This window comes from Marmota monax, unplaced genomic scaffold (assembly GCF_021218885.2).
Source record: "Marmota monax isolate L192 unplaced genomic scaffold, Marmota_monax_Labrador192_F-V1.1 WCK01_AAM20220418_F8-fsc00125, whole genome shotgun sequence".
Taxonomy (NCBI): domain Eukaryota; kingdom Metazoa; phylum Chordata; class Mammalia; order Rodentia; family Sciuridae; genus Marmota; species Marmota monax.
The window spans coordinates 1603505-1618663 of NW_026695235.1; the positions used below are offsets into that span (position 1 = coordinate 1603505).

The 15159-nt window shown below is 43.5% G+C and overlaps 1 protein-coding gene across 7 annotated transcripts in view; it reads right to left on the minus strand.

Moving 5' to 3' along the window:
• Positions 1–15159, minus strand: part of Tiam1 (TIAM Rac1 associated GEF 1) — a 360672-nt gene that overhangs the window by 31106 nt on the left and 314407 nt on the right. For 6 of the 7 annotated variants that reach the window (XM_046439109.2, XM_058577281.1, XM_046439110.2 and 3 more), the window contains 2 exons: positions 10199–10302; positions 420–599 (listed from right to left, as the gene is read on the minus strand). In XM_046439109.2, the coding sequence (XP_046295065.1) occupies positions 420–599; positions 10199–10302 (284 nt within the window). Of the gene's footprint in view, positions 1–419; positions 600–6511; positions 8210–10198; positions 10303–15159 lie in introns of those variants that run through there. The other variant, XM_046439111.2, reaches the window with a different exon arrangement.

Sequence of the window (15159 nt, forward strand, 5' to 3'; positions counted from 1 at the left end):
GATCACACTGCTTTCACATGGGGAATGCAAAGGAACGTCAGAAAGTGTGAATATAAAGAAAACAGACCTGAACCCTTCTACCAGGACTCAAATATTTGACTCTGAAGATGATGCCCTCAAATTTTGGAAAGACTAAATTCCGTTGTAGTATTAGCTGTGCAATACGTTTAGAAAGGTCAGAAGGGTCATATGCACTAACATAACCTTTCTTGGGTAATCAACTATATATATAAGTAAATTGCTGTAAGAATTGATATACTTCCTTAAAACTCAACGGGCATCTCAACATTCAGAATAAAGGCCAAATTCCAAGGGACGGTTCCAATGCTCCAGTTGCACCTCATCCCTCCAGGGCGGCGCAGACACCCCAGACACCCCGATTCCATTCTCTGAAGAGGAGGAGGGAGGGCAGGACATACTTTCACGTAGGTGCGCTCCGTCTCCAAGAGCTCGCAGATCACCTTGCGCAGTTTATCCGCATCTGACAGCTGCCTCATGGTGGCCAGCTGAGGCCCCGTGGTGTCCTGAGGAGACGGGCTGGGGTCTGAAGGGTTCATCTCATGCAAACTGCGGCAAAACGCGGCCACCTGTTCTGTGCTCTTCAGAGCAGAATGGAGAAAGCAAAGCAGATGCAGTTAGCCTTCGTTCGAGAGCCTCGCCTGGAACCTGTCCCTCCTGGAGGCGTTTCTTCCTGGTTAACGAACTGTCACATATGAATTACATCTCATTTCCCAAATAGCTCCACATACACAAGAGCACATGGATCGCTGAAAAGAACCATAACAACAAGGGCTAACATATATTGAGTGGTCACGGCAGGTCACACACTGATCTGATGCACTTAATCTTCCCACCTGATGGGCAAGGGCTATTATCATTCATTCCAATTTAACAGCTGGAAAAAAGAAGGCCCAGAGAGGTTAAGTAACTCATCTGAGATGACACAGCTAGTAAGTGGAAAAGCTGGGATTTGAACCAGTGTGTCTGTTTTAGAAACCTGTATGATTTGCGGGTGATGGGGAAGGGGTGCTGGGACTATGAACTGAGACCTGGGTCTGGCATGCTAGTAAAGTGCTCAATCACTGAACTACACTGTCAACCCAAAGCCTGCGATCTTTTTTTCTTTCTTTTTTTTTAAAAATACCTTTATTTAATTTATTTTTAGAGTGGTGCCAAAGATGGAACCCAGTGCTTCATGCACGCTAGGCAAGCATTCTACCACTAAGCTACAACTCCAGCCCCCAAAGCCTGAGATCTTAACCATTCCATAAGAAGCTGATAAATCAGGAGACATAGAAGTTATCCACAACTCACACAATATACAATTCAATTAATTACCAGACTCACTTCATTACACAATCTGCTTACTTTACAATGTTGGAAAACAATTTCTTCCCATCTCCATTAAAAACTGGCTCTGAGGCGACTCTAGTTTAAGGCAGATACCCATCCATTAAAAAAAGAAAAATATGTTTCTCTCTATCTCTCTAGATTCTCCAAAGGCAGAAAGGTACCACCACCCCACACAGATCTCGGTGGCAGATCCCGTTCTCCAGTCCCCAACCGCAGAAGGTAATGATTCAGGTAAAGTCTGTGCAAGATTTTGTTATCAAGTTGAAGTTTAGGATTCTGAAATTCCAACCTGTCTAGTGATACAAAACAGTTCTAAGACTGGGCTGCTGCAAAACCAGTGTGGGCAGCCATTCTCCCCTTTGGAGGACACTGGGGTAACCTGGGGAGCTCTCAGGCATCCCCCTGCCAGGTGCACCCTCAGAATCATTTTAATCAGAATCTCTGCAGTGGGTGCGCAGCTATTGCCCCAGAAGCTATTTTGAAGCACAAAACTAGTCTATTTGTCCAAATGCACCATTCTATGTTGGATGGATGCCTCCTTGAGGGCAGCAGCTGCCCTCTGTACTTCTCCATGCTGCTTCTACTGGCTAATTCAACCCTAGGTACAAAGCACACATTCCCTGCAAAGAAGGGTGCAGGTAAAGAATTCCTTCTCTATCACCCAGGAAGAACATGAGCATCCACGTGCATTCCAAGGGCAATTTTTAAACACAGAGGAAGGCAGGTAACAGTAGGAGGCCATTCCCTCATTAGCATATGCAAACCAGAATACAGACAGAACAAAACAGGGAAAACTAACAAGGATGCATTAGCAGCAGTGTCCACAGAGGAGTGGAACCAGATCCAAACCCACATAACCATTATTCTCATTTGCTAGTAACTGCTGCAGCTGATGTGCTGCTCCCACCAACCCTGGTCTCACAAGCCAGAAGTGTAAGTCACCTGCCAACCACACCACTCAGTGTTCTCCATGGAATTGTGTTTGACAGTGAATATCCCCACAGGGAATCTTCCCTCAGGTGACTGGAAAAATACACCAAAATGGGCTCCACTATTTACAGTATGTGAACTCTATCTTAAGATATAACTCTATTTAAAAACAACAACAACAAAAAGACTATGTGTTTTTAATCAAGGCTTTTCAGTAGAAATAAACCACCCAGTTTTATTTAGTTATGATAAAATTTTACTAATTCAATGTCATTTAACATGTAGTCAAATAGGACTTTATCTTAAAAAAAGAAGAAATATATATATCCATGTTAACAAAAGGTTCAAGTGTTTTCCAATGATCCAACGGTGACTATAATAAGCACCACCATAAATAATAATGAGGGGAGAAAATATGCCCACAGAAATGAAAAATCCCATGACAGCAGGATCACAGCTAACAACCAGATGCCCTGTCCCCATCTGACCCAACTCTCCTCTGCTGCTTTGATGTGGTACCCAGCAAAGAAACTAGATACAACCCATGTACAACTGGCACTCCTATTCCCACAATGCTTTTCCAAATAGTCCCTCTACAGCTGTCTGTCCTCCACATAATTCACTAACCTACTCCCCATGAGAAATGCAGCAACACTGTAGTCCCATTAGCAATCCTATCACTTAGACAAACCATCCCCACGAGATCTGTGTTTCCGCATTTTATATGAAGTATCTCCCTTCACCAAAGGCAAAAGTTAAAGCAAGGGCGCTGCCATGGTAGAAAATTCCAAAAGATTCTTCCCTCTGTGCCTCCAATTCACATAGTCACCAGCCTGAATCCCCAAATTCCTGATAGCCTGTTGTCCTCTTGCAAAAGTTAAAGACGGATGAGGATAACTGCATTCTTCCAACTATCACCACTGGGCTATCACAGAGGGGAACTTTGACACCTTGTTGACACTCCAAAGGACCTTAACTTGCAATAATCTCATTATAATGATAAAGAATACACCAGCCAGGACAGATCCCATCACGCCCAAATTAGGGAAGAAAAGAGGAGGCAGTACCCTGATTCTTAAAAATCTCCCTTTTCATGAAAAACTCTGATGACAGCATGCACCACACCGGCTTCACTCCCCTTCCAGAAAAAACCCAGATCCCAGGGCTGCACAGGGAGAAGGTGCTTTAGAGTGAGCGCCCCTGCTCCATCCACTGGCCACAGAGTGAAATTTCCTGCCTGCTCTCAGAACCAGCTAGTTATTTATAAACAGTCCTAGGTAGGAACAAGAATCTGTATTGGGTAACACCACCCCAGTGACTCCTTACCACTCTCGAGCATATCCTGGAAAAATGACAGAAAGCATGGGTGGGGGTTTCTAGGTTTTTGTTTCTTGTCACACCATAAAAACTTTGAGATTTCCATTTTTACGAGCAGGAGCAGGGCAGATGACTTGTCCCCTGGGCCAATTTCACCCCTCGGGGTTGGGGAGTCCTTAGTTTAAACAGAGCTGAGGCTGGCGGCATGTGGGCCAGGGTTCATTTTTGCACCCCCAAACAGCCTGGCTACTCATCTTTCTCCTGTCATACCCTCCCAAGTCCTAGATTACCTTAGGAGACATGGCAGCCCTCCTTTATCTGCAGTGTCCCTTCCTGAGGTTTCAGGTACCCACACTCTAAAAACATTAACAACTGCCTCGACTCTCTCAGGAGGGAGAAGCCGCACTCAAGTAACTTTTATTATAGCAAATTACACTTTATATGTTATTTGTTTTAATGTATTATTTGTTGTTGTTAATCTCTTATTGTGCCTAGTTTACAAATTAAACTTAACCGCAGATATGTATATGTAGGAAAAACAGCATATAGAGGGTTTAGTACTGTCCACTGGGGATCTTGGAGTGAGTTTCCCACAAATAAGGGGAGACTGCCACACCTTTAGCATCCAGGGGACATCTAAGAACCCCCTAGGGTTCTCTTCCCAGTTCAGAGTCTCAGGTATCCCTTCCTCATTAGACACATGGCTAACCCTCTGAGATTTAGCTGGGTGGTCTCAAGTTGAACAGGGACAAAGCCATTTCCCCACTGGAAACTCTGCTCACTGATTCAAGGTACAAACTTTCAGGTATAGCCCAAGGAACTGAGTCCAAATGAATGTAACCTGTTTACTGTCAATTTCATGTTGTTTGAATAAAGAACAAAAAGTACCATGGGATTACAATTCATAATACATATAAATATTAAGGGTTTTTTTTTTTAAAAATCATTTATTTATTTTTGGTACCAGGGGTTAAACCTGGTGTGCTTAACCACTGAGCCACATCCCCAGCCCATTGATTGATTGATTGATTAGGAAAAGGTCTTGCTAAGTTGCTGAGGGCCTCCCTAAGTGGCTCAGGCTGTCTTTGAAATTGTCTTCCTCCTGCCTCAGCCACCTGAGCTGCTGAGATTACAGGCGTGTGCCATGGCAGCTGGCTTAAGGGGTTTTTAATTACAAGATTCTTAAATTTCTGCTTGGAAAGAATTAATTTAAAAGCATGTCATAAAGTTTGAGAACTGTGTTTTATTAAAATGCTACCCCAAAAATATCCTTGGAAGGAAGTATGGAATGCAGGGCTTCACTTTTAAATCTGCTGTCCATCCCCATTGCTGGGGCCCAACTTCTAATTTAGGTCAAAACCCATCAGGACTTTCTCATCGTAGCTCAGCCAGGATGCGGCACGAGGTGGGGCTGAGGCAGTGCTCAGCCCTGCTCCTCCACTGGGGGTTAGGTGGAGACCCTGTCACTCACACACAAGCACAGGACCTGCAAGCACCCAGAAAGGCGGTCTCAGTGGGAGCCCCAGAACTGCTCGGCAAGCCAGGCCTCCTGGCTCTGGGGCAAGAACTGAGGCCTCTGGCAAGAGGAAGATGGTGAGGGTGTCTCAGTAGGAAAGCACAGGCCGCTCTCCACTGGAGGACTGTCATCAGTCACCCTGGAAACCAAAGAACACTACAGGCGTTTGAGAGGGTAGCCGAGCTCTCCATCATGAGGACGAAGATGACCCAGCCCACAGAGAGCCAGCACAATGGCAGGAGGAAATGGGCCACTTTACTGAGGCCAGAGCAAAGCTCAGTGTTTATAACATCTCTTTCCTCCTGTGGAAGATGAAAAGAAAGTACAAGGGGGGGGGGGGCAGACTCTTCAGGACACTGTCAACTCAAGCGACCTAGCATTCAAGCTTTCCGTTATGCAACCACCAAAGCAGTTTCTGCTTCCAGAGGAGCTGAGTTCTAAAAGTGTTCTCTGGCCGATTTAACACATCCCACAGATTTAAAAGGGGCCAGAGTGGCCTAAAATCTTACAGCCTTTATTTAAGCGTTTTTTGGGGACAAACACCAGAGCGCTGATTCCATGATTTTGGAGCCCATGATACATACAGTGTATCATGATGATAGTTCTCTATCATCTTTTTTTTTTTAAATCTCTTTTTGAACAAACTTCAAAGAAGAAACAACTACCAAGGATGAAGACTTATTTGTGCAAGTCAGACATACCCGTTGTCAAAGTTAACTTCATTAAGCGACACAGCCTCAACAGACCGATGTTAACAATAAGCTATTAAAAGGTCTAATTGGGTTTTGTTAAATTCTCCCTTGCCATGAACCACTACATTTTCTCTTTGAGGTAGAATTTACTCTAGGAACTGATCTTGAAACAGGCCAGTTAATGTTCAACTGTTAACACATTCCTTGAGCCAATCTTTCTCTATCCACCTCCTTCTCAAATCAGCAGAAGTAAAGCCCAAAACACTGAAAGCTTTATAGAAGGAGGCAAGTTGAACACCCTTCCAAGCTGCTTGCCGATCGACCACTCAGCCTTCCCAGTTTCCGGTCCTGAGGTCAGGATAGGGGAGGCTTTGTGCATCTAACACAAAATAAGCTTAAAGTCTCAACAACCAAAAGAACAGGACACTTCCATTGACAACTAGTAAAATAACACCAATTTTAAAAACAGCCTTTCTGCTCTTTAATTATGAAAGAACAGATAAATGCAAACTCAACTGCATGCTAACTGCTGACCCCCCACCCTCTTCAAACTGCTATAATATATCTTCTTTGTCAACAGGAGGGGCCTTAGAGCCAAAGCATAAAACACAGGAAAATGAGACATTTGGATTGGAAAACAAATCCACCAGAGAGTCGTACCTTAAACAAGGCTAGAAAGAATTGAAACAGCAAAGGCGCTCACCAGACGAAGTGTCCGATACACAGAGTCACCAGACTTGTCACTGTCTTCGATCCTGGGCTTGCGCTTTACTTTCCACAGAGCAGACAGCATCAGGGATAGATTCTCATGGTAATCAACTCGACCACCCCGTGTGTTTAGCAGGGAAACAGAAGTTTCTTAAAATACACAGAAAGCACCAAATGCATTACAGCGCCACGGAGAGCATCCTCTCACGAGGCTATCCCAGACTGGTTCTGCTGTGAAAACATGAGGATGGGGACTGAGACAGCAACCCCCACGCGGCACCTGCTCCCCATCCTGCCTTCTGGGAGGCTGTCAAAGGCTGACTGGTGCCGGAGAAGTCATGCTTTGATTTCTATTGGCGAGACAACAAAGGTCCAGATAGGGACAGCCAAAACAGACGTGAGAACAAAGCACAGAAGCCTCCCCAGGACGCGAGCGCCTCTACCCTGCAGCCGGAGATGAGCTGATTGGCCAGCATCCTGCGCTGCACGAAGATATTAAACCTGCCCAGCTCAGACGTGGTCAGTAGCAGGCAGGACACTGGAAATGACTTTCCTTAACAGTGCAGGCTTCACAGTTGGTGCTAATGCCTGGTTGTGAGAGCCCACATTTCAGAGATAAGAGCAATGTGAGCAATTTAAAAGAAAGAAGAAGTCGTTCTGAATGGGAATGTCCTGAAAACAATTCCAATACATTTCCTACTTGGAGAGCAAGGTCACAGCTGCTGGGGCCTGGAATGCATGACCCAGAATTACCAGGACCTGAGCTGAGGAGCACTCAGCTCCAGAAACAAGGGTTTTCCATTAGAAACTGGGGACAGGACAATGAGCAGCCAGTGGCTAGAGGCGTTGGAGGCTGTCACCCACAGTCACCAGATGAAAGGCTACCAGACTGCCCTGCCTTGTGACAGCCCCACCCTCAGCCTGTGGCAGTGACATTCCAGTGCCACCACCTCTGGACAACAAGCACACAATTATCTACTTGCTCAACTCCAAAAGGTCACATGTAGCAAAAACTGCTACTCCAGAAACTTGAGAACTACAAAGAACTCCAACACGCTTTCTCTTTATCCTGCCCAAGGCTGTGAAAAGCAGCCCACTGACAAGATAAGCAAAAATATTAAACCACCACCAAATAACAGCCTGATATAGTCAGCCAGGATAAAAACTGATTACGTGTTCCTAGTTATTTAATTATATCTCTGCACCCTACAAATGCAAGATACAGCTGAAAAATGACTTTGCAGTCTATTCTCAGAAAAAAAAAAATCCCATGTTATATAGGAGATGCCACAAAAACATTTAACCTTAAACAAGAGACTTAGGACCTCTGCTTGCTCTAATTTTAAAGCATGAAAAAGACATCCAGAAATATTAAGTGGTTCATGGCTATGTACCCAACTGACTTCAAGCACCACTAATTAATTAATCCTGTCTTTAATGAAGCATGTATTTAATACCAGACTTTAACAATCAGGCCAGAAGTGAGTTTTGACCATTAATAATACAAGACCTGGAGCCAAACTGGGTCGTATCCTGTTTTGCCAGCACAAAGCTGTGTGACTCTTAGCAAGTCATTTAACCTCTCTGCTCTAGTATTCTCTGCAAAACAGGAAAAATAGAGTATGACTCTTAGGTATGTTGAGAGGATGAGATAATATGGAATAGAGTTTCATGTATACAAAATGTTAAATTAGCATGACTTCTTATTTATTATTAATAATATGCAGTACGACCTGGGCACCAAGATCTGCTGGTACAATACAAAGTTTTTTGCTTTCAAATATTCTAAATGAGACTGAAAAGGCTGTTTTAGTTAACAAAGCAGAGAGGAGTGGGAAGAGATGGTTTCAAAACATCCAGCCCCCCCCCCCCAAAAAAAAAAAACTTGTTGCCAATAGTTTTGAGGAAATTCTGTTTTTCAGAAAGCCCATTGTGAGATTTGATAGAGAAACCTGGGAACATCCCTGTCCCTGCTTTGGACCCCCTGCTCCCAGAGGGACCATGCAGTCAGAGACACACGGGGCCAGGCTTCAAAGCCTGGAGCCTCTTCCTTCCTCTGCACTGCTAGAAGCTTCTATTACAGAAGACTCTGTTTGAGATTTCATGACTCACTATATTTAAAATGGAAACAATTTCTCAAAATCCACAGGGGAATGAGAACACTGAGCTATTAGAGTGAGGTAAAATGATCCAAGTTAAAAAGTACTCAAAAATAAATGTTTAGGAAAAAGAGGTGTTTTCCAAAGTGCAATTAGAAATTGAAAATAGCATATTTAGGGCTGGGAATATAGCTCAGTCAAACAGTGCTTGTCTAGTAAGCATAAGGCAAAAATGTGTGTGTATGTGTGTGTGTGTGTGTGTTTATTTACTTATTTTAGTTCCTCTAATAAAATAATGTAATACCCTTCAAAATATATCAGTATAGAAACATCTGTCTCTCTTAAGGGCAACTAGATCCCTCCATACCACCTCCCCCAAAGTGGATAAAATTAATTAAATTTAAAAATTAAATAAATTAATTGAAATTAAGAGCCACATAAATTAAAAAGTTATTTTAGCAGTTTTGTTTTCTGGCTATAAATGAAATGTGTCTCTCTATTAATCTGCTTTTTAGTTATAACCAACAACATAATGACTTTTAGTCCATAAATATTAACATTACATTTAAATATTTAATTTTATACTGTGCCCAACTTAAAAAAAAAAAAATCCAGACATGACTATCGTACCATGGTGAAAGGGAAATAAATATGGGTACAAGAGATATTGAAGACAGTAAAAAAAAGTCATATAAATATAGAGGGAGGAAAAAACAGGAAATGAAGGTTTTAAAAATAGCTCATATTTGAATAGCATATTTCCATGATCAATGATGTGCTTTCCCATAGCAAGAATATTTGACCCACTCAATAATCCAATTGTGGTTTAAGAAGCACCCTGATTCGGCAAATGAGAAAAAAAAGGTGTAATTTAAATGGATATGATTTATTCAGGTTAAGTGGCTGATAACTGTCATGCCGAAGAATGAGAAACTGGTAGAGTCATCAACATAAACACACCAACAACATTATGTAAAAAGAAGAATTATGGAAACAAAACCACATACATTGCTTTATGGCGGCAGGGCGGGGGGGGGGGTGTATTGGGCATAGGTAACATGGGTTTTATTTCTTGCAAGTATCAGAAGAAAAGCTCTTTCTCACAGAACTCAACCAAAGAATAATCTATGTAATTTTTGTTAAAAAAAAAAGTTTTTTTCTTTTTAATGTAAAGATGTGCAGCTTTAACAAGAGATAAATGCAGATCATTCAACTGGAGCTCATTACAGGAACCCAAGTAGCAGGACAGCAGAACTGGCTCAGTCACACACACGGGAGATGCTGTTGCATCCTTCCTAGATGAAGCTGTAGGAAGGAACCTGGATGAAGTGGCAGCATTACCCAGGAGCTCGGGCAGTGGCAGAAATTAAAGAAAAAGGCCTTCATTTCATACAAGTGATTTCTGCCCTATGTCCCTAAGGCTGTCATTTGGATTTCACATCCTGCTATTTAGCAACCTCTCGGAAGCAGAAACACTTTGTCCCGTGGAGAGGCCACTGAACCACACACAGCGGCAGAGGTGGTGTGTCAGCTGTGACTCTCCGGTGGTTCGAAACACGGACGTGCAAATGAAAACCTCTCACCTTGCTGCTGTGATCAGTCTCATCAGAGGATTCCAGGTCTGGCCCTTCAGTCTCTTCCGGAGCGGTCTCGGCACTACTGCCCTGCTCGCTGCAGAGGCTGTGCCCTGTCGGGGGAAATCAGAAGAAAACATGGGTCAACATGTATGGCTACGGCTAACAGCCACTCCTGTGAGCCGGCGAAGGGAGCCAAGCTCCCGAGGGGGCACTGTTAGATGTCCAAGTACAAGCCACGATCTTGGCTCAATAAGTGGTAGACCAGTAACTGCTACTGTTATTACACCTGTATAATTTATACTGTATGTTTGATAATACAGAATAGTTGCTACAGAGTGACTATTTGTGCCTCTCCCATCTCATGTTGAAGCCTCAACCTTGAATGCCATTGTGATGGTACTTGGAAGTGGGGCTTTGGGGAAGAAATGAAGTTCAGATTAGATCACGAGGGATGGAGTCCCCGTGATGGGGTTAGGGTTAGTCCTTACAGAAGAGGAAAATGGACAGGGCCTGATCCAGACGGAGGAACTCCCCAGCCTATAAAACTGTGAGGAATGAATGACTTGTTTGGCCACTCAGTCTGTGGTGTTATAGACAGCCTGAGCTAAGACAATAACATAATTTATAAGACTATGTATTTATGTTATCTTAAATTGATTTAGAATCAGCAAATTAATTGATAGATTGATTCATTATTTGCTAATGACAGCATAACCAAAAATGACTGTCTTACATCCATTACCTGAAAGGCCCTACACTGCCTGTTTCTGCCAAGTCTGGAGAACTGTAAACTTCTTATGACACCCACTCTCTCACCATCTTCTGTGTAAAAGTGCAGGAGATTTTGTTCCTTTCCTGTTTATTGAGTTTTTACTGTAGTGTTGCTACTGTGCTTCTCTGAGCTGGGAAGAGAATATAAGTCACTGTCCTCTGAAGGGCTTCTCAAATTCACAGAGCCTCTGGATTCCCCGGTGACCATGTTAAATGCAGGTTATTCAAAACTTGTGGGTTGGGGCCTCAGATTTCGCATTTCTTCCAAGCTCTGGATGATACTAATCAAGACCACAGGTCCACGGGCACATCTGGAGTAGAAGGACAAACATTCGAACACCTTCTCTAGTGGAATCTGAAAACCCAGTGACCTGAGGATCACTGTCTTAGCACATCAGAGGCACTGGATCAGGGACCAAAGCACTCTCACTAAAGCCAGGCAAGAGAGAAGGAACTAGAGGAGGTGGGAGTGGAGGAGCCTCCTCTGATGCTCTGGATGACAGCTTCCCTCTGTGCTGTGGTGTGGCTGTGGTCTGACCATCCCCTCCATCCTCCCTCCATCCCCCCACCGGTTGGCAAATGCTCATGTGTTAGAAGCTGGTCCCCAGAGGGGCAGAGATGATGTAGCAGAACCTTTAAGACATAAGGCCCATTGCAAGGTAATGAGGTCATTGGGGGCACTGCCCAAGGAAGGGATTAATGTTGGTCTTTATGAGTGAGTGAGTTCTTGTAAGAGCAAGTTGTTATAAGAAGACCAAGGCTGGTCCCTGGATCTCTCTGGCTTCCTGTCTCACTATATCATCTCTTCCTACACGTGCTCCTGCCATTGCAAAGCCATCTGCCATGAAGTCCTCATCAGAGGCTGAAGAGATGGGGCTGCCTGATCTTGAACTTTTAGCCTCCAAAACTGTGAGCTAAATAAACCTCTTTATTAAGTACAAAGCCTTAGGCATTTTGTTATAGTAACAGAAAACAGACTCATAGGGTATGCAAAGTGGCTGCCTTACTCCAATGACACCATTAGAGCCACAGTTGTGTGGCATCATTTCTGTTAAGATTCCAAGCTGGCCAGAAAAGTTAGGGAGGTAGTGGACCTCCAAGCAAACCTTCACCAAATCTATCTCTTGTGGGCACCTTCCCCTTCCCTGAAATGAAGCACCAGTTACAGCATGCACCTTCTGTGGTTAAGGAGGTTTCTATTTCCCTGCTTGTTGCTCTGTGCTTGGGTTTTCTGGTGTGTCTTTGTACTACACTCAATCTACAACAAGGAGGTAGTGGCTAAGAAACAGGATCAGGATCAGCTAATGTGGCAGACATCACCCATGTTATGCCATCCCCTCCATCAGAAACAAAAGTGATAGAATACTTTATATAGGAGCAATGACCTGCATGCTGGGACCAGAAAGAAGATGGGCAGGTTGTTCCCCAACGTGGAAGAGCTGACAAGCTCATTTAGGGACAGTGTTAACAGAGCTCAGCTCTCTAATGGCAGGAGCATGCCAGGCTGCTCATGGGATGGGCCCCTTCATCTCACTGTAGTCTGCAGAAGAGTTGCTAGACTGTGCAGCTAACTGCTGTGACTCTACAGACCCCTGTTGCTTAACACTGTGCCAGCGGTGCAGCGAATGCTCATCAATTTGTGAGAAAAAAGGTTTTTATTTTAGTAATATTATGGGCCAGGCATCCTGAAAAGCAAATAAAACCTACTTCTGCAAAGTATTTGGAAATGTCAAACGAAAGATAACAAATACGCTTTTACATCTCAGAAGTTCTGATTGATTCACCAAGCCCAAGCGCTAGAGCAATGTTTTCCAGAGGGGGTGGGAACCTGTTGGTGTCATCAGTGAAACTTCTTTTAGGATAAACTGTGTACTTGGCAGGTGCACCTGGCACTAGGATCCCTGGCTTCTGGTCACCAGACACCATTAGGATCCCCAATCAGAGTTCAGTGACACATGTACCTGTGTACTTTGCAACAGAAGCACTCCTTGGCTAAAGCCCTAAAACCCTGGAGCCTTGGATTTTAACTTTAAGCATGAGACAGAAAACAGGTCTCAGGTCAATGCTACCTGTGGAGTCAGAACTTAATCTTCCACATCCACAGGGTACCCTTGAAGGGTGCTATAATTTGGATCTTGAACCCTACCCCAAAGGCCCATATATTGCAGGTACTACTGGGAGATGATAAAACTCCATCTTTGAGAGGCGCGCTCCAGTGAGAGATCTTCAGGTCACTGGCTGTGTGCCCTGGAAGGGGACTGTAGAGTCCTAGTCCCTCTTTCTTCCTCTCCTTTGCTTCCTGGCCAAGAGGTGGGTGGTTCTGCTCCATCACGGGCCCTAAAGGCACGGGGCCAATCGATCATGGATGGATACCTTAAAACTGTGAGTCAAAATAAGTCTTTCTTCATGAGTTGGTTGTGTCATGTATGAATCATAGTGATGGAAAGCTAAGGCGTTATACCCTCACTCTGAAAAGATGTCAAATGAAAGCAGGACAGACAGAAGGAAAAGACAAAGAAGCTTCTCCAACTCTGCTTATACTCTGGGTAAGAGATGGGGGAGGGGGGCAGGTTTCTTCCCTAAGATATAAACACAGGCCTGGCCTCAGGAGTATTTAGGGCTCAAATTTACATGATGTGCAGCATCTTGGAACCCCAAGATGAAAAACCTCCTTAAAGTCCTTCTGGGTTTGCATTCCAAGGGCAAGTGGCAGAAGCAAAGACCAGTCAACTCTGGAAGGCTCCTCTCTCCATGATGTCATCATAGAGAAAGGCTGATCAAACAGAAGCCTTAACCCAGTGTGACAAAACACAGGAGGAACAGTCCCTCTGAGCCAGAGGGAGGCGCAGACACAAAGAACACCGGAAGCAAGACCTCAAGGATGACACCACGGGTATCAGATGAAGGATGTCAAATAAGTAGGCCGAAATCATTAAAAAGCAACAAGAGGTGCTTTCAAAGGAGGAAAAGGTAAATTAAGCATTTCTAGAAACAGGAGCTGTTGCTACTGGAATCAGTGGGTAAGAATATAAGCTGAAGAAAAGACAGAAGACTGGGAGATCTCTGAAGGCATTTCCTTACTGCAGGGACTGTCACAGCTCTCCTTGTAGGACTGCAATTCCAGCTAAAATGCTATTCACAGGGGCTGCGGGGTAGCTCAGCAGCAGAGTGCTGGCTCCTATGGGCAAGGCCACGGGCCCAGTCTCCAGCACACACACTCCCAAAACAAATAACCAGACACTATTCAAGAAAGAACTATAATAAGGACTTTGGAGAAACAAAGAGTGAGAGAGAATACAACAGACAGAACCTCACTAAAACCAATTCTCTAAAAGATGTGTTGTAGGAAAACTAAAATTAAAAAAATTATATAATCCTGGAAAAAAATAGTAAACAAGCTGAAAAGGTAAAAAGAGGATAAAGACAGGAGTGAATCCTAGAATACAATAAGACTCTGGCCTCTCAAAAAGGCTTTTGGGGGTGAGAAAAAAATAAATAAAAAGATGCAACCAGGATGACGGTCAGGAGTGGTTATATTTAAAGCACTTCATGGTAATTTTATGCTTCAGGAGGGAAACAGAAAGGCTAGCTTTGGTTTCTGCTAGATTAATAACCATGCACAAATGCTAAGAGCAACCATAAAAGAGTAGATAGAAGCAGATCATATAAATTGAAAAGTGAAATTTAAAAATGCAACTGGGAAGAGGTCAAGAAATGGAAGGAAACATAAGCAGGGCAAATAGAATAAAAAAAGATCATAGATACAAGTCCAAACGCACAGATCTTTTAAATAATTGTAAAACACACTAAACCTAATCCTTCAGCTTCATTGACATGCACAACAACCAAAAAACAAAGCTCTTTATGTTCAGTTCCACTTCTTGCATGTAACGTGAAGCTTTGCTCCAGCTTCATGTTACATGGAAGAAGTGGAATTGAACATAAAGAGAAGATTAAAAGGATGGAAAAATGTATTAGGCAAATGTAAAGAAAGTTATGTACATGCCAGATCCAAGATTGAGTGACACTAAAGAGGATGTAAACATAGAAAATTTTATGCTTGACCCATGAATGTAGTTCAAGCCCTATTCCCAAAGATGATGAATACACATTTTTCCAAGGATTTACAACTTTAATATAAACAGTTCATCTAGGATGGCACAAAATCAAGTCTTAACCAATACCAAGGTGTCTGT